We start from the raw sequence: 20,844 nt of genomic DNA on the forward strand, positions 1-20,844 counted from the left end.
TGTATCCATAAACCTCATCAGTTTGTTTTCGAACTGGGAAATCCTGTATTTGTACTCTTTTCATTGTATTTGTACTTCCCATTATTGGTACAGACCCATCGTTCCAAATGATAAATCTTTGTGAACATTTGCATTGAGTGCTGATATTTCATAGTGGTTAGCCTGGGCTGATGGCTTCAGTCCTGTATTATTTTTACATCTGCTCTAAGCGCTAGATTGTAAACCCACACTATATCCCTATTTTCAGTGTGAGATTAATGATTTGTTGCGCCTTTACTGTATCATATTACATATGTATAATACATTTGAGTTTTGTTTTGTTCATCGAATTTCCCTGCATGTTTGTCTTGTAAATATCTTTAGATTGTCTGAGATATTATTAAAGCTGTTGAGACCACACAGCTGTTGGCTGAACATCCATACCTGACTGTTACAGTGACAACTGTGTTCATTGTACCTTCACTCACCCCACTACTTGTGCTAAGGCTTTATCTGCTTGGCCATGTCTGCTCAAAGAATTAAGGATTCGTAAGTGAAACCACTTTTTTGTGAACTTGATTTCATCAACGCTGGTGTCCAGGAGCCGTTCGCTTTCCCTGTTGTGGTGAGCTCAGTAATTCCTGGAACTTCACACTTTAGAGAACTCACCATGACAATTTACCATACTATATTTCCTGGACAGAACCGAAATCGTAGTAGCGTTTTAAAAAAGATGTGGCAAAAGTAAACAAAATCATATTTAGTTAGAATTTTTATCAATATAATTTTTATTTTTTATTTTGCAGGTGATAATTGAGGCAAGAAGTTGGTTTATTCAAATTCATAGACGTGAATTTATCATATGGGTAAGGAACTACTGACTTACTACCTGAATTTATGAAAAGGATTAGAAAAAAAGGCTTTTGTTCTTTTCCTTATAAAAAATGCAAATTTGTATTTATGTAGTTCTATAAACCGTTGTGTGTGCCCAATCAATTACCTCGGCGGTTCTCGGGCTCAAAAATTCCACGGACTCGACAATTCTCGCTCCGGTGCCTACTCGACTCACGGGGTCACAATCTGCGACTCTGGGCAATAGCTTGCTTAATCTCCACTACGGCCCCTCGCGGCGGGATGCCTGGCTTTCACCTTGTGGATACCCTGCCGGGGTATCTCACAGGGGAATACCAGGACGGGTTCCCTAAGCAAGCGCCTTGATGCCTTCGGGTGATACGTGCGCTATATAAGTCGCAATACATACGCAATACATACATACATACTGTTCCTATGTCATAAAGTTTGTGTAAGCAAGATTGAAAAGTTCTGGTTTTAGCTGCTTTTGAATAACAATTAGTTTAAACTGCCTCTCAAGTTTGTGCACAAGGCACTTTACACACTTGGGCTCTGGACTCCCAAGATTTTTCTCCATGTTTAGGCTGTTTAAAGCTATGTTGGTGGATTAAGCGTAAAGTTGTATACTTTTTGTGTCTTTACTTTTAGAACTTGTAATATTTTTTGCAGACAGTACCAACATTTTTTAATCTTTTGATAAGGAAATTAATATCCCAATTCTTTCTTCAAATTTTACCTGTGTGCTCAGACGCACTGTGCCTGCTAACAGGGTTGTGTGCAATTTGGAGTGAAATGTCCGTGATGTCTTACAGTGTCATCACTTTTGCCTTTATTTTATTTCGCACTTATTATTTTTGGATTCTGTCTGATGAATTCAAAATAAGCGATATTTAATTTTCTTCCCTATTGAGCAAGCCTTCATGAGATCCTTATATTTCCTAGCTGTCGTGGGCATATTCTTTTCTTCCCTCTTCCTCTGCCCTTTAATCCGTTGCCTCTTGCTCCTTTCCCCACAGCGTGGCTTCTTCAGCGATTTCTACTTGCTCCCATATGCCTGTTCCCAGGTGTTTTTATTAGTGTGTAGTAATCATTCAACTGTTGATGGAGCTGTGATCGAAATAGAAAAATTCTCCTGTGACCTCTTTATGTATTTCCCTAGAGCTCTTTTTGGTTTTATCTTATAAACATGTTTTTTTATATTTTATCAATCAACTGTTGCTTTAGGTGTTACTTTTAGTACGTGAGAAAAAAAGATTATTGCTCAAGTGCACGATGACACTGAGCACGATGACTCTATGCCCAGATAGAATGTGGCTGTTTTCTCAAGAATGTTATTTTACTACAGTGACTTTTAGGGACTGTGCTAGTCTGTTTTGGAACTCTCTTTTTCTATTCCTGTTGAATATTTCAAAAGTCTATGGAATTCTGCAGTTTTCCTTTAACTGCACTTGTTTTCATAGCAATTGCTAGAATTTATTGTTTGCAGTGTGCTGGAATAGTTTAATCATTGCACCTTCCTGGGAAGATAAGGTGTGGGATGATGGACACTTAAGTACATACATGGTATTTAAGATGGAACAACGCTATAAATGTAAGCAAAGTGCTTGTTTTCCGGTCTATTGATGTAATTAAAAGTAGAAAAAGATCCAATTGAAAACAAAAACAATCGGTGCACCGGCCTGACATCTGTGATGCAGATCCCATACTCTCAAATGTCCTCTTTTTTGTACCTATTTCTCCCAAGATAGGTGCTGAAGTCTAAGGATAAATATAAAAAGATCGAGACAACATACAATACACTTGGGAGGGTTTATGCTTCCATTTCTTTTTGACGACCTTTGTATCTCCTTTTTGTTTTCTATCCATCCTAAGGATGTAGCTGAAGTTCTTGCCTGAGAGTTGGCCCTGCCCTCTCTTCTTTCTCCAACACATGGTAATGACACCCCTATTCTGGCATCCTGGTGATCTAGCTCCGTGCCCTAGCTTCCCCATTGGTGGCCATCCTTCGCTCACACTACTCCAACAGCTGTCAATCCAAAAAGGGCCCTTGCTTCCCCAAGCTCTCAGAAAGTGGGCCAACGCATGTTCCTGGCTCATGGCAACAACAGTCGGTCGCCACAGGTCTCCATCCAACTCCCAGGCAATGTGGCGGAAAATACTCACACCCTGTCCTGATTGCTTCAATGTTGGAACACTTAAGGAGTAGCTACTGAGGGACACAAGGGTGGCCATCATGCTAGGATGTGATTTGTTTGGGGGCACACATTAGGTACATCTCTTGTGGACGTTTGCTTCTATGCCCAACACTGTGGAAGTCTAATGGGACCCTTGTGTCTCCCAGTAGCTACCCCTGAACTGGTACAATGTGGAAGTGATCAGGAACCAGTCGCTGTAGGGGTGCCATAGCATGAGGATTTTCCAACACATTGCCTGGGAGTTGGATTGAGACTTGTGGCTATGGACTGTTGTCATGATCCAGATTGATAACTGTTGGAGTACTGTGACCGTATGACGCGCCACCTTCCCCAGGGGACCGTTGGAGGCCAAGGACTTAAACTGAGATGGTATGAAGTCGTTTATCATTTTCCTAATTAGCAATCTATGTAAACAATTCTGGTTGCTGGATTGAAGTGAAACCAAGGGCTTTTTAAGGACTGGACTTGGACTACACTTGATTGTGAATTACACTTTTTGTTTTTTGGTGCCTAGGCTAAGGACATCTTGACTTGTTATTAAGTTACATAAGCATGGCAGCTGCAAGGATCGCTGCTTGAAAAACCTACTTTCCTTTTTGCATTTCCCTTTTTGGTTACTTTCGATTGGCTCCTGTCCAGGTTATTCAGCCTGCTTGCAAAACCAAATTCTGGTGATATAGCATTGCCCGGTACACACCTGAAATTGGGTTCCCCTTATTAGAAGTAGGAGGCTCCAGAGAACATCTCATGCTGGGGAAGAAAATTTTATTTTCCAAAACAATGCTTCGACTGTGGAGCTTCCCTAGTCGCAAAATGTCCTCCTGTCTTCCACATACCATAACAAGATGATAGCTATTCTGTATGACTTTCAAACTGGAATCACCTGGCTGGGAAATGTTTATGCTCTAGTTTGCTTATGCGGGTGATATTGTCATATATATGGCCATTCGCATAAATTACTGATAACAATAAAGTACATACCCTCTCCGCTTTGTATTTTTTCAAACAATGTTTGCTTAGACTGCTCTCTGACAAATTTCTATGAGACATGTTGATAAAGTGTTATTAATAGGTCAATGTTGAAATTGCACAGCCTATCAGCCTTTTGCTAGATGTTAGATTTTTTTCTTTAAAGGTGTTGAAATTCCTGATATTCATTCTGATAATGTCCAAAATGCTGAAGATCCAATATTCATGCATATTCCTTATAGTATGCCACACGCTTGTTGCCAAATCCAATAAGTAATCTGTTCTTCTAGTGTTTACTATTAATTTATGTGGGATAGGATGCACTACAGAATATGAACCCTTTACTTTGAACTAAAATGAGGCATTTGCCATTGGGTTACTTTTGCCCTTGTTACTGGATGCAATAATGTTATTAGAGATGTCAGTGAAAGAATCACAAGTCCTTTTACTTTTGCAGCTATCGCAAGTTCTTGCTTTGGCCATTGGAACAACCTTTCTTAAGCTCGTCACACCTAAACTGACCAGAGGAACAGATGACGTAAGTGCATCACAGTAAAACCCGCAACCGTGTCTTATCTTACTAAATTGTTATTTCAAGATCATCTGTAAATAAGGCGTACATAAGCGTGCAATAATCTGTGGGATATAGAATTGTGTGTTGTCCAAGGCAAGTATAATATTGAGGTATATTTCTAGACAAACTTTGTGCCTCTGCCTCGTCTGTTAATTTCCATCATTTGCAATGACCTATTCAAGTTCTACCCTAACTGTAGGTGAACATATGTGTATCACTGGGTGATTCTCTAAATCACTTCCTAAGGAGTCAGTCATTTTTTATTTTTCGCTTAGGTAGTGATACTTCCCACCTGGAATTCTTTGTGAAACTATTGGACGCCTTAACAGTGCTTTTAGTGCATGAAAATGTTTTTGCCATCTCTGAGGCCCATACATATTATATCATCTGAAAAAGATTCAGACAAAATTGGTCAGATTTCTGGCACTGGGGCAGAGTATGGCATCTGCCTTTCCAAACAGGAGCCCTACAAATAATAATCAGCACCATCTTCTGAAAATTGTACAGTAATGATTTCACTGTCTGTGCACCATATTGTTACTGACTCTTCTCAGCCAATCATGGATACTCTCTCTTGGTTGTAGTTTTTAAACCTGATTTAGGTTACGCTGAAATGCCTTGTGCTTCTCTGCGATAATGTGTGTCATCATCTTGCTATCTGCTGTTTGAGGCAGAGCGCATGTGTGTTTATGCAGTTGTATTTCTTAGAGATGAATTCGTGTCGAAGTTTCAAGTCCTCTGGCTTCAGGATGTTTGTAAAGTTGGGGGGGTGGGAGGGGGAGTATGGGGGTGGAAAACTGACTTGAATTCACCCAAAAACAGAGTGGCACACATGTTAACATTTTAATGGTATTTCATTATTTAACATGCGTTTATGCCATTCTTTGGTATTCAATGTGAACCTCTATATCTCCTTACTATATGTTCTGTATTCATTTAGGCACATATTACCAATCTCGTATGGTCGAAAATCACAGGGTACAAGGATTTTCATACGTTAATGTATACTTGTGCTGCTGAGTTTGACTTCATGGAAACAGAGGTAAGTTTGCTCTACAGACACAATTCAAGCAAAGTTATATCTTGTTTTTTAAATGTATTTGTTTTATTTTCATGGTTTCATTTCGTAGTTCTGATTTTAAACAATAACGACGCTATGTCAAATTATTTCCACTGGTTTGCCGGTGCTGCCAGAGGATATTTGTTTTATTTGCAGTGGACGATTGCTAATAGATACCTTTTTATTGCAACATTACTTCTCTGCACATGTAAAAGTATACATGCATGCCCCACATTTACATTCATGATTTTCCTTTAAGATGTTTGGGTTCGGATATGGGGAACTGCTCCTCCTGTGTTTTCCTCTGCCCTTCCTCACTTCCGTAGCCAGTGCAAAACCTAGTTCTGTAAGAATGGTATTTAAGATTTGATATCATTGTACCAAGTATTAGTATTAGTATTAGTAGTAGTAGTATTATTGTTTACATTATTTAATGCAATTTGAGCCCGAGGGGTTTTGGTACCCTTTGCAGAGAAATCCTAGTACAAAGCATAAACTTACTTTTCGCAAAGCACCACAAGCCCTTCCTGGCAGCTTCACTTGCCTTTTAACGTGCTATGAATGTTTCCAAATCATTTACCCACCATGAAAAAGTGCCCCTACTTCATTCATTCTTTCCATTTACCCTTAACACTGGTGATAGAATTCTTGATGATGAATAGCTTTGAATTATTAGTAAGCCTATTTCCCTTCATAGGTTCGTCCATCATTTGGTCTTCGTAACATCAACTGCGAAGCTTGTACAGTGCCAGAGAGAATTCTTTTTTCTTCTTGGCACTGCCCAACCCTAGTTTTGGACCTTCCCATGAAATATTAGCAGACTCCCTCTCTAGCCTACTTTGTTCCAGCTAGCAGTTTACCCAGGTGCAATCGTTTCTCCCACCCTGTTCTGTCTATATATGGAGCCACTTGTCTACAGTATCAGGGATTATCACATATCCCTTCTACACGCATGACCACACAGCTTTTCCTGCAAGTCTTCTTCCCCACAGAAGGTAAAGTCTTGGCCAGAGCCCTTGATGACATACAAATGTGGATGTCTCATCACTCAGTCCACTCAAGGCAGAGTCCTTACTACTGTGTCTACCTACATTACCTATCAACACATGGTTTAACTCACTGGTAAACTGTAACCTGTCAATCATTGAGACTACCAGATCTCCAGAATCGTATAACCAAAACATTTAACTTTTGAGCACACATCAAAACAAAAATTTGAATCCTCTACTGAATCAAATCTTTTATCTCGGAGACCAACTTATAATTAGTACTAAAATCCATTAGCTGGAGCGTTCACAAGAGCTTCCACTAGAGAACTTATCAAGATGTGAAGTGAGGTATAGTCGGTACAACAATTAGTTTGCTTATGGGGAAGTTTGAAACTCGAAAGTATATGTTGGACCTTATTATTACCTTTCTATCAATTTTGCTCAGGCACCTGTAGGCCCATTAGCCTTTCCAAAGCTTCTGTATGTTTATGCTATCAGCATTCGGTTTCTCAGACAACCCCTTAATAAAACTCATTGCTGAATGAATGAAAGACTTCTTATTGTGCCTTTAAAGCTGTCCTATTCATGTTATTAAAAAAGAAAAGTTCCAGCTGTTGTTATAAAAGCTACTTTTAAAGGTAACACCAACTTTCTCCGAAATTTCAGAAAAGGGATACACCTAGATAGACTAATCAGTAGTAATGAGTGATAAACTCTGCTCCCCAAGCGGAGCTCTTAAAGTTTTGCCCGCCGAGCTTGGAGTACGGAGTTTCGGAAAAATTCTGCCAACTAGCGCGTGGTTAAGTTGTTTAGTGCAAACAAGAAAATTGAGCACTAGACCGCCTCCCGGCAAGAGTTCTCAATGTGGGCAGTCGCGACGGGTCGCTACCGCGTGCATTGAGAAAGCTGCTGTTTATGTTGCGAAAGCTGCTGCCCTAGTAGAAAATTTAATTGAGCGGCAGAAAGAAGCAGTGCCCTCTGGTGCGCTGCGTGGTGTAGTTCACACTGATTTTGCACCACGGGACAAGCGCCCAATGCTAAAAACCAGAGCGACCAGCGCAACAAACCAAACTCCTCTCCTCGCTGAGTAATTAGGTAACTGCGGAATTCTGCAGTGGGAAATGCTGCAAATTCCGCCCTCCAATACCAATCAGCCAACCCAGCTCACATTTGAGTTTTCCTTCCTGTTCTAGCACCTCTTGGGCGCAGACGGGCTTGCCTTTGGCGCGCCCGCTGCGTGCTTCCGCACGGCCTCCCCCATAAGAGGCGAAGTGGGAGGGAGGAGCAGCTGGGAGGCGGGAGCGGGGTGGTCAATGGACGAGGGCACGGGACACAGAGGCAAAAGGGGGCGGGCCGCAGGGGAGCAGCGGCGGGAAGCGGGCAGCAGAGGGGGGGCACAGAGGGCAGGGGCGCAGAAAAGATCGCTAAGAGCAAAAATATAAGATACAGAACAAAATATAAGAAACAGGCACTGTTGGGAAATAACAGAATATCAGTGCAGGGGAGACAAAAGAAAACAGATACCAGGGGCACACCAGTGGCAAACCCTCGGCAGCCGCAGCAGTGGGGAGAGTCACGGACACCTAGGAGGAGCCGTGCAGCATGGGGAGCGACCAGCGGTCCTTTTAAGAATTGTTTGGGGCTGCAAACTCAATTATCCCTCCACAATGAAGGTGGTTCATCAAACTGCAGTATAGCATTAAGCAGTGCAGTGCAGTTTCAGCTCTTCTATAAATAATGTTTTGATTTCACTAGGTAATCTATCCTGCCTAGTTGCTTCTGTGATTGGAAGCGAGGTGGTGCAGGCAGTGCCCCTTTTTATATCTCTCTGTTACACAGCTCTGTGGCGCTTACTGGATGTGCTACAAAAAAGAAGTATGCGGTGCACACCTGGTTTGTGAAAATTTAAACCAATGTTGAAAGAATGCTTGAACAAATGTTTGTTGTGCTTGAAGTGTTTTTAGTGTGCTACACAGTGTTTGTGGGCTGCCAATCCCACGTGTGCATGAATCCAAAGAGAGCTCTCACTTGAATAACTGTGTGCACTACTGTACAAAAGTTTCAAAAACTGTGAACAGCTTATGTATATTTCTGGGAAACTGTTCCTATGTTAATCCTTCTTTAAACAAAACCAATCAAGACAAAATTGTTGTCAATTAAATCGTGGTTTGTTATTTGCACAATTCAAAATCAAAATACAACATTAGAAAATTAGAACATCCTTAATATACATCATACATTGATGTAATACATATTTTCTCAATCAGCTGACATTTAAACTAAGCAATTCAATTTGTACAAAACGCAAGGCAATGCATTCCAGGGTGGCCCAATGCATTTCGGGACACCATGTCCCTTCTTCGGGGGCCACTACAATGAAGAGAAAACAAAAATATGTATGTAATACCTTATGTACAGAAATATGCCATACATGTTTGGTCCAAATGTTCATTGCTACCAAATGTTGAGACAACACAGGGATTGAACATAACATAACCCCTCATATAGAACAGTGAGAAGCCATCACCAGGAAAGGCCAGTGAGTGAGTGGAGAGATACAAATAAAAGGTCAGTGCTGCACCCCTAAATTTCGACGCAAAAATGCATTAATTAACTATGCTGAAGAACATCAGAGAAATGAAAATGGAGGATACGTGTGTACAGCCCAGCTGACAAAGGAAAAAATAATGGATAAGTACATAATAATAAACAACTGAGTGCCACACGAGCGGAGCATAAGGTATGACGAGTTAAGTTACCTGAACTGAATAGAGGTTTTTTTGAATGCTGCAAAACAATAAAAGAGTAAACAATACCCATGAAATGCACTAAAAGAATCGCCACACATGGACCCCCAACATAATAAACAACTGAGTAATCCACATACCTTATGTCAACAGATGCCGGTCACCAAAGTTTAAATTTAAGTCTACAGAAAACAAAGAAAATGCCATGTCACTAGCTGCAGAGCAAATAACCCGAGTGGATACAGCAAACAAAAACCATAAGCCTAAAGACAACGTTACAAGCTTCCTGGATGTACCTAGTGGGCTAGTTGGACTCTAGGGTCCCTCAGGATTGAAGAGGAATTATTTCCACAACTTAAAACACGCTAGAGGGCGTGTTTGCACAGTGGTGAAGGGAGGGGATGGTGTAGGAAAGTGGCTCTATATATACTGGACCGAAGTGAAATCAGCCGAACTACGAATTCTAATTTACTCACCTGTTATCTGGAGAGACCTCAGTGCTGCATCTTTGAGCTCAGTACTGATCCTGAAAAGTAATTTTAACCGTACTTACCAGTAACTTGAATTTCCTTCCATAGTATATCATTGCCTGCTTTTTGCTGAAAAAGTTTCCAAGTGCTGATTTTTGAAACTTACAAATATTCCTCTAAAATAAGCCGAACTACGAATTCCGGTTTACTCACCTGTTATCAGGAGAGACCTCACTGCTGCATCTTTGAGCCCAGTACTGATCCTGAAAAGTAACTTTAACCATACTTACTAGTAACTTGAATTTCCTTCCATAGGCTAACATTGACTGGTTTCACTTGGAAATTCTTCTAAGTGTGGAGTTTTGGAACTTTAAAATATTCATCTAAAATCAATCGAACAACGAATTCCGATTTACTCACCTGTTATCAGGGGAGAACCCAGTGCTTCATCTTTTAGCCCAGCACTGACTATGAAAAGTAATTCTAACCGTAATTACCAGTAACTTGAATTTCCTTCCATAAGAATCCACTGTCTGGTATTCACCAGGAAAGTTTCTAAGTGTCTATTTTCACAAACTACAAATATTCCTTAAAAATCGCCTATATGGCTTAAAGGCATTCTTTCAACTGTTTACAGGAGATGCACCAGTACTGGATCCAGGATCCACCACTGAGTAAGAAAAAGTAACGAAAACACAACATACCTGCTAAGTAAATGTCCTTCCATTGGCTAACATTGACTGGTTTCACTTGGAAAGTCTTCTAAGTGTGGAGTTTTGGAACTTTATCTGAGAAAAGAAAATGCTCTTGTAAAATAGGGACACACACACCATGCAGCAAGAAGTCATCCCTGTGGATTCTAACTAGGAATGCATCACTGAATTATATTCAGAAGGAGTTCTGCACACATTGTCGAGAAAGAGTCCCTGTTTCAGATCAGAATATAAATACAGAGCCCAATCAGGTCCTGTTTCAATGTCCAAGTCTAGTTATTGTCGGTGCTGAGCACTGGTGGGACACGCCCCACTTTAAGCCCAGGGCCATATCTTCCTATTCTGGGAAGAAGCGATGTATATATCATGTACGGGGTTTAACCCCCGTGAACACTCTGATTTCAGCCGTTTCATGAAATATATATCGCAGGAAGACAAAGGCCACTCGCACTAACTCTCTACCAGAGACCTGAAAAATCACAATTTGGGCAAGCAAATGTTCTCTCTCTGAGTGAGGTACGCAGAATTTGTTGACATCCATCACCACTGACTGACCCTAATAGGACGCAGGTCTTCCGAGATTGTTTTAAAATGGGGGGGGGGGGAGTAGTTGGTCTTCAACTGACATAGACACATTAAAACAAGCATTGGCATAGCCATAGGCTTCGCTTTTGGGACCTTATAAGTATTTAGTTATGCACCACAATATCCTTGGTGCAACAACATCAACTGTTGCATGGCTGAAGACTTATAGGGACCCAAAGGCGAGACATATTGGCTATGCCAATGCTTGTTTACCTGTGCCAGCTTTACATTTCATATTTTGACTCTGGAGGACAGGCTCTCTAGAGCCATTACTGCATAGATCCAAGGCTGCCCTCTTATAAAATGTGCAGAATATATTCTTCTTGTCCTTGTTTTTGATTTGCATTATTTATTTATCACATAATTTCATAGCCTTCTCTATTTCCACCCCTTCCCTTTTATGAAATCTGTAAAGGTACCATACCTTCTAGAATTGGACATTTCCAACCCATGTTCATTCGACACATTCTAAGTTTTTAAAAAGTCAAGTGGTTGTGCATCTATTTCTTCTTTTGTATTGGGGGAGAGTTTACCAATGTAAAATAGTAAACCATAATGTTGTAGGATACTTTGTGGACATTTCAGCGAAAGAGCCAGAAACTCCTCAGGAGCAAACAGAAGCATAAGGAAAGCATATAGTTTTTCAAAGAATATTATCCAGGTTCAATATTCACTTTCTTTTGAACTGCATGTCACAGCCTTAAGTTATTTATATATTTCTAGCAAATGAATGCCTAATAAGGGATGCTGTAAAATGCTATTTTTGGACCTCACCTATTTGTTACTCTCACAATGCAATAGCCTGAAGGGATTATGTTTTAAAAGCACTGTGAATGATATTCTAACTATGTAGTTAAATACTTACCACACTGTAAATGGCCGCTCATTCTTTTGCTGTATTTCAGACTCCCTTCCGATACACAAAGACACTGTTGCTTCCTGTGACTGTCATTGTTTTTGGTGCTATTGCTATGAGGGTAAGTTTGCGTTCAACACTGTGTATTTAATTATAATACTTAAGATGCTTTACCAATGTGTTGTTCTAAACAGAAGAGGTCACGATTACTGATGCACACATAAGATCTAGCAGTTGTGTTCCTTTATTTTGTTACTGCTGAGTTTGAGTTACCTTCATGAACAATATCGACGATTTTGGGATCAATGTTGATCGGAAGGAACTTTTGTTAGTTTCTAACATTTTGTGTGTATTATATAACCTAATGTGGAGACATTGACATACAAAGTTTTCATTTTGTCACAGATTAACGATTGAAGTAGGCACACAGTCTGGTATGGGGAGAAACAGATAGACATGAAGGAGTTCTGCGTGCTTCTGGTTTTGTCGGGTTGCACCCTCTTAGTCTTTATAGCAGGTGTCTCAAACCAGTTGATCGCAGAAGCCTTCCAAATAGTTCCCAGTTTTGAGTTCATTTTTAAGTAAAAGCCGCAATAAATAAATAAGTGTTGTATTTTCCTTTTAAAGTTAAGGAAAGGCTACTTTTATTTTACATTATTATCATGCTGCAGATAGCAGAGCCCTATAATGAGCAGTGCTCAATCAGATGTATGGCCCATGTGAGTCACAGAGATTCAGAACTGAAGCACTGAGGTATTTAACTCTAAATAAAAGTCATTCTCAACTTATATTTCTGAATGCTTTAAATGAAAGAAAACTAAAATAAAGAGTTAACTTAATGATTAAGTTAACTTTTAATTTTAATGTTCACTCTTTTCAAAGTGTCACATTTACAAACAGCAGCCATTTTTATCCCAGTGGCTGGTGGACACAGTGCCATATTTGTAACTGAAAACTAGTGATTTTCTTTAAAATGGGAGAAATTTTAAGTGAAGAAAAAATTTTCTATGAAACATTATGTTCATGTTTTTTTCTACTTTAAATTAAGCCAATTAGGTCCTCGTGTTTAATGAAGCATGTTACTTTAAATTCCTCACATTTAAGCAAATGGCTGTATTTTCCTTCTACAAATATGGCACCATGTCCACTGGTCACTGGGAGTAATATGCCTGCTGGTGGTAAAAACACTTTGATGTGGGAGACATTTTAAATGATGAGTTAAATGTAATGCAAATAAACATAAAGTAAACTCTTCAGTTACATTTTCTCCCATTTCAAAGTGGTACATTTACACCCAGCAGGCATCTTGATCCCAGTGGCTGGCAGACACACTGCCATATTTATAACTGAAAAATACAGTTATTTTTTAAAATTTGAGAAATTTAAAGTGCAGAAAATGATCCATCAAGTGGAGAAAAATGTTCCTTATTAGGAATATTTCTGCAGAACATTTTTTCTGCACTTTAAGTTTCTCACATTAAAAAAAATGGTTGTATGTTTGTGTTGTACATGTAACGGTGCCACATATGGTTACAGCTATGTCCTGTGACACAAGTACATACAACACAGGCTCTCAGTGACACATACACATATATCCCATTCATTCACACACATGTTCATACATCCCCACAGACCAGGCACTCACTAACAAACATGGCAGCCCTATCATTGTACCCCTAGTCATAGTTCTTTTTTCAAACCATTAGAATTGGGCTCCATGGACATTAAGTTTAAAGTAATTGAACCAGGGCAAGGAAGTGTCTGGTAACAATGCACAAGTTCCATGGCCTTCAGTAGCTCACTTTCACTGATCAGAAGTAGCTCTCATAACAGAAAAGGTTTGAGACCCCTGCATTAGAATCTCATTTTGAAAGTCACGGCCCAGCTTTTCTGTAGTGCAAAGCCAATTTGGATGCAGTAGCTTATGTAGGTGTTATTTGATATGTCTTATTTGAGCCTTTCAGGTTGTTAAAGTAGTTTTAAGTAAAAGAAGAGTTAAAATCAGGGACCTATCCGTTAGAGCAGCAGTAGTTTCAGCTCAAGGTTTGAAATTCAGGACATAATGCTGAGATATTGCTACAGAGATTTGCACTAGTATTACTCATTTTATGTCAAACCTTCCCCTGTGGATAGTCTACTTTGCATAAGTAATGTCTCTTGAGATGCAGTACCCACTAAAATACTAAGTTCTTATGAATACCTCTAATCCTCAATTCTTCACTTTTTGAATCCTCCAGTCCACTAGGCTGGACCTGGACACTTTTCTTTTAGTAGTTCCTGTGTACCAGCAGGTGGCAGCTTGGTCCCACCCCTGGAAGAGATGGCATCTATCAGTATTTACGCATCACCTCTGCGTCCTGATGTAATTTTTTCTTTTCCTTGCCCATCAAGAGGGATCCAAAGCCCTGCTCCCAAGTTTTTTCTGTGTTTTTACTGATATTGCAAACTAACATTTCTTGACCGGGTACAGAAAGGCCTCCTGGGAACAAGCCTTGCCACATTCATAGGAAACAGGTCAGTCACAGTTCTATAGGGAGAGCCACAAACTCTCATTGCCCTTGGGGCAGCACATTCATATGTAAAGTAGAGCGGCTGCTTTGAAGCCACTCTGTGTTTCACTGTGCAGACAGCAACTTGCCTGCACTTGTAAGGGGGATTCGAGATCCCCTTGCGGGCCGGTGCTGTGATGACTGCCCCCGCTTGCAAGGGAATGCCTGGAGTACCATGGGACCCTCTTTCCCTCATCCAGAGGGCTACCATCCGGGGCCTCACTGACAGTGCACCACCTTTTAGTTGGGGCACTTCAGTGTGCCTCCTGACTGCTTCTTTGCCTCTGCTACGGCATCTGTAATACAAAGTGGGCTCAGAGACAAAGGGACTTCCCCAGTTGCATGTGGCCATGCCTCCATGCAAATGAGGGAACACCATCTGATGATAGCGTTGGCGCTTTGTGGGCCAGCACTATCTGTATTACAGAAGGGAATACACAAGCATCTGTAGCCCATTCTGTAATACAAAAGTTCCCCTGGGGCACGCAAAGCGTGCACAAATTGCAGTTGCTCCCCCAGGGCTCTTCTGTAATATGGCACTCGGTGCCTTTTTGTTTGCTACATTTCTTTTCAATTATTCTGCATTGGTTCTGGGATTGTGTTGTTTTCTTTACTTTTAAGTTATTGATACTCTTTGAACTTTACACACTTTTCCTTGGAACTTGCCCCTTGCTTGTGCCATAGTTATCAGGATTGAGAACAGATTCTCTATAACTCTTTTGGCCTAACCCCCTTCCTAATTAATATCACAATTCCTTTCACAAACTTTCATAAATGGTGTTCATTTCTGCAACAAAAAAACAATTAAAAAAACAATAAAAAATCCCTTTTGACTACTTCCATAAGTAGAGATTTGTTTCATACATAGTGCCTGCTGAGCTTGAACACTTAACAGTCTCCAGATTTTGGAGGAATAGCAGAAAATATCCTTTCTACAGAAAGGATAAGTGAATAATCCCAAGATCTGCATACCTAGTAGCTTGATACACACATAGGAGAACATCTTCATAAAAATTGTGTTGGTAAGCTTGAAAACTAGTTGGAATATGGTACCATGTTATAATCAGTGCAAAGTAGTTTCGAAGCTGTGTGTTCAACTATTGGCCACCTTTTCAGCATTCACCTCTCAGCAACCAACTCATGGAGGACCTTTCCAATATATCATCTAAGGTGACCGTTGCAGCCAAATACATTTATACTTTTGTTTCAAATATGGCACCCAGTGACTCTGTACTTTGAACAAATCTTTCAGACCACGTTGGTAGCCCATATGCTATACTTAGCTGAACTATGTTGTCCTTGTGAAGTAATTTTCTGGAAAAAGGTTATAAGGCTGCCTCAAGGGACCGAAAATGCACATGTACAGGAACACCGTTGATTCAGTCCAGTATCGAATCAAGCCGATCCTAATTTTTTTAAGTCATTTTTTATTAGTATGTCATCCCATACATGGATTTTACATAGACTATCGCAAATATTTTGTATATCTTCCATGCTCCTCTAAAAACAAGTTTGCACATTGTAATCTGTTTTGCGTATGTCTGTAATGCAGACTATTTTGTGCATTGTTAAAGTATATATCATATCTTAGATAAAGTGCTTCATCGCATCTTTTATTTTTGTGCTATATAAATCGACTAATGCACTTAGGAAAAAAGAGCAAATTCACTAGCAAGAAACAAATAAATATCTGCTGGAAAGAGCTGTTAAAGAAAAAGAGCCATCCGATTGTCATCAGATCAAGCCAAGCTGAATACTGAAAGTTGGAGCTCCCACTAAAGCTGATTACAATCCACAAGGAAGCTGCCATCAATCTGAAGATAATCTTCACCTGAAAAGGCATACCATGAGCACAGAATCTGCACAAGTCAAACAAGTGTTCTTCTCTGGACAGTGAGAGCAGCAGTTGTACATCAGCACCCTAATCCAGAAGAAGATAGAATATTCAGCCTAGCATGAAGGAACCAAATTGATTTTACTACAAGGAGCTGATCAAGGAACAAAATTAACGTCATCTCTGCCTTAGCGAAACCCATATCAAATCCACTTTACAGGCACGAGTGTAGTGTCAAGAGCAAGAAGGAGTTTGACACAAATTCCACCAGAAATCCTAATCTTTTCGAACAAAAGGATATGCTGACGGTTATGAAGTGCAACAACTTCTATGCAATTACTACTGTTACTCTGAAGATATACAAACAGTGGCTTAGGACACAGTCATGCCTATTGATCTTCGACCGGAAGAGTTCTACACTCACAGGGCACACAGACTCTCAGCAGAACGCCAACCAATACAAGGAAATGCATTGCTCCTCCCCAGACACAAAATCCCCCAAAAATGAGAAATTGTATTCCAGTCGATAACCTGCCAGAAGACACTTATGATGTTCCTAGTGGAAAATACTTGGATTATTTATCTCTTCCCTGATGTAAGGTTTATCCAAAAAGAAGAAAAGTTATTAAACTAAGTTCTTAACATACCAGAATTTTTTTCGGAAAAAGATAAATGTGCTTCTCTTTTATTTCTCCCACATCCTAATGTCCATATTATAGTTCATGACCACATTCAATAATGTTGTTAACTACAAAATTCTCCTTTCTGCTTTAAAATCCCAGCAAATGTAATTGCCAATGTTTACTGATTTCAAATAGATTTTACAAATTACACCCCTGTGAACAAAGGGCTGTACTAGCTGCTTATAGCCCATAGAATTAAATTGCAAGTGCTTTTCATGATTTCAAAATGCTAGTGTTGGTTTTCAAATTGCCTGCTAAAGTAAACAGCACCATACACATCCAGTCACAACTTGAATTAACCCCTTTACCGCGGCGGTAATTCCGCTGCGGCGCTGGGGGGAAGTGGGGGGTTGCGCGGTGCCGCCATGCTTGTGACGGAACTACTCTGTCACAAGCCACTGGTGGCTGTGCTAATGGCGAAGTGGTTCCGTCACGACTCCGCCCACTCACTAATTCGCCCGCACAGGCGGGGAATCAGTGCCACGTGGGCGGAGCGGCCGTGGCATGATGGAACCACTCCGTCATGAGCACACGCCACCCGTGGCTCGTGACGGAGTGGTTCCGTCACAAGCATGTAAGGCGTTAAAGTACAGCTAATGTGAGTGCTCAAATTTTTGTTGTGACCTTAGAACCCATGATGTACATGTATACCAACTTAACTTTTGGAGCGGTGAAAACACACATGTGTAGCTGTATTAGAGAAAGTGCAGCGGGGACGGAACAGGCATGTAAACCAGTTTTGTGCACCCCTGGGAAGTTTGGTATTACATAAGGGGCTGTGAAAAGGCGTTTCCCTCATTTGCATGGTGGCCCCATGCAAATGAGGGAATATTTTTGCCTCTGTGCCCGTACCGTTGGTTCAAAGGCAGCCATGCCCTTAGGAAGCACACTGACAGTACACCACAAAATTGTGGTGCACTTTTAGTGTGCCCCTGAGGGCAGCCCTCTCAAGTGATAAAAGGGTCCCATTAACCTCCCCCCTGTAGGCGGGCGCACTCACTCTACACCCGCTTGCAAAGGGATCTCTAATCTCTCTTCAGCATACAGGCAGGTTGCCTCCTGCACTGTGAAACACGGACCATCTTTTCTTAGTTTGCGGTTGCTTTATTGGCAGCGCATTCTTTATAATAGGGTGCATTTTCCTTGTTTGCAGAAGGCACACCTGTTTAATGGTGCAGTGTGGTGCAAACAAGGAAAATGTGCCCTTAAGTAATACGGGCCGTGGTGTCATGCATCTACTCGAAACTTACCTAGAATTAATCTACATTAGGAACACACATTGCCATTGAAGCATATTTATTCCCTTTCACCAAAGCGACCACACGCAGGAAATTTGCGCTAGTATTTTATAGGCTTTTATTAGATGTCAATCAAATACAGAATATATATAATATATATATGAAAAATTATAGTACCAAATATCACAGGAATTGTGATCAGGTAAAATTTGTAGAAATTGGACAGTATAAAAGTAGATAATATGTTATTCCATATAATTCCTTTCCCTTGTAAGTCTTTGCTAATAGAAAATAGAACTGAAAAGTCTATCAAGTAAGGTGGATTACAGTGGCACATACATGTTTGGGGTAGGAATGCTGCCTAATGCCTACAAGGCCAGACTCTTCAGCAACCCATCTTGTCATTAGTCTGTGGCCTAGAAGATACTATAAGTTTCCTTGTTGCTGAAATGGCCCTTTCTGTATGAGAAAGCTAAAGATGATGTATTTATATTGTTTCATGTGGCAATGTGAGAACGGTAACCTGTGATTCATTATGTAGTGTGAGAAGAAAGTCAATTAAATTCTTAGCTATAATTACCCACATAGGAAACCACTAAGCCTAAACTAAAACACTACACGTACAATAAGTATATGAACTAAAAGCACCCCATCCTAATACATGAAACATAAGTAACATATTGTAATAAAAACAGGCAGAATTTGCAAAAAGTTTTTGGACCCCTTTATTCATACAGATGTGCATTACATGGTGGGCACCTCAACACCAATCTGTAAATAGTCGACATTCAAATGCATGACAAAACCAGATTTTGAAGTCACAGGGAGAGTGTACAATAGGAACCCTATGCACTCAGCTATGAAGCTTATATAGCCTGAAATGGTGAATCTAATGCAACTTTAAAGCACTTATAATAAGCTTGAAAACAGTCCTTGGCAGAGATCATTTTTTCACCTGATTACAAGCCACAGGGACCAGCACCCATATCCTTTGCATAGGGCCTTACGAAATTCAATATATCTTAGTCAACAATCATTTAGTTGTAACGTACTTGGCTCTACGCACTGTCATAAGACAGTGCCGTATTCATTAATAAAATAAGTACATCATTGTATACATTTTCCCGGTTTCATATGCTTTTTCTACACCATTAATTACTCTGGGATTACTTTTGTGTGATTAATCTCGATGTAAGTAACTATATGTCCAATTTGGACCAGACAAATATAATCAGCTTTATTCGTTGTTTTTTCATTTAAGCCTGTAGTTGGCAGTGTTCAGCTACCCACAAGGTTTTTTTTAATGCTAGTAACTGTGTGTTTTTTTTCTTTAACATGGATGTTAGGGGCCCCATAATACCATTCCTCCTTTTAGTTATTACTTGCTCCCCTCCTCTGGTACCTAATACTTAACTCTTTAATGTACTATGTACTATTAAATTGGGATCACACCCAATCCCGGTCACTAAAGCCAGGAACTTATTTGTCATTCTCGACGATAAACTATCTTTTAAACATCATGCTAACGCAGTGGTCTCCTCATCCTTTTATGTTTTAAGAATGGTAAAGAAATTGCTGCTGTTTATCCCGGCTGGTGCCTGGAGAAAGTTGATTTCCGCCCTGGTTATGTCCAAAGTTGACTGCTGTAATAGCCTCCTAATTAATTCACAGGAAATGGTCCTTAGCAAACTGCAGTTGGTGCAGAATGCGGCCGCTAGGATACTGTCGGGTACTCCCAAATTCAAGCCCATCTCTAACGTGGTGTGACTGCCCCATTGGCTACCCTAGAAGTATAACTACATTTAAAGCTCTCTGTATTGCCTATAAGGCCTTTCCCAATACAATGCTGGTATTCTTGAAGATACAGTGGCGGTGCGTCCATTGGGGGCGTTGCCCCACTAGCCATGGACGACCGCCACACTAACATTCAGGCAGGAATGATTCATCAATAATAAAAATCTTGAGTCTAAATGTCTATCTAATCTGAGCGCACTGCCTGCGGCAAGCCGGCAACTCAGAGAGCTTTGGAATCGGGACAAGCCCGACATCGTGCAAGGTGTGGGGGCGGGGCTGTGGCAGTGATTGACAGCGCAGCACAAACAGCGCTAGCTGCAGTGTGCGCATGTAAATTTTTGGGCTATGGATTTTTAGTACTGACCTGCGCATGCCCACGGTACAGTTTCTTCCCTCCCCCCCCCCCCCTATTGCGAATTAGAGTGCGAGGGACCCGGGCCCCCGGGTCTGATTATGGGCAGGCAGTAACCCTGCTCTTAGCCAATCCTGGCGCAGTGGCAGCGCCAGGATTGGCGAGATAGCTTCTTTCGGGGTGGACACTAGGGAAGAGCTACTTCATCCACATCACGAATATCCTTATTTAAACGCTACAGACTACAGAGGACACCTTCCTGCATCCTAAAGTTAATACTGACGCACTTTATGATATTTTTAAGACTCGGTCCGAATCCCGAAGATGTTATTTAAACATTCACAGGACTGCCGCAAATTCCTTGCGTGCTTCGTCGCAGCGCATACTTTAACAGGGTGGTGTGCG

At 40.7% G+C, this 20,844-nt stretch overlaps 1 protein-coding gene across 1 annotated transcript in view; it reads left to right on the plus strand.

Moving 5' to 3' along the window:
- DPY19L1 (dpy-19 like C-mannosyltransferase 1) overlaps positions 1-20,844 on the plus strand; it is a 543,661-nt gene that overhangs the window by 328,741 nt on the left and 194,076 nt on the right. Inside the window, exons 12-15 of the mRNA XM_078688229.1 lie at positions 786-845; positions 4,453-4,533; positions 5,510-5,611; positions 12,039-12,110. Of these exons, the coding sequence (XP_078544355.1) occupies positions 786-845; positions 4,453-4,533; positions 5,510-5,611; positions 12,039-12,110 (315 nt within the window). The remainder of the gene's footprint in view (positions 1-785; positions 846-4,452; positions 4,534-5,509; positions 5,612-12,038; positions 12,111-20,844) is intronic.

The sequence above is a fragment of the Lissotriton helveticus genome, chromosome 4_1 (genome assembly GCF_964261635.1).
Source record: "Lissotriton helveticus chromosome 4_1, aLisHel1.1, whole genome shotgun sequence".
In the NCBI taxonomy this organism is placed as follows: Eukaryota; Metazoa; Chordata; class Amphibia; order Caudata; family Salamandridae; genus Lissotriton; species Lissotriton helveticus.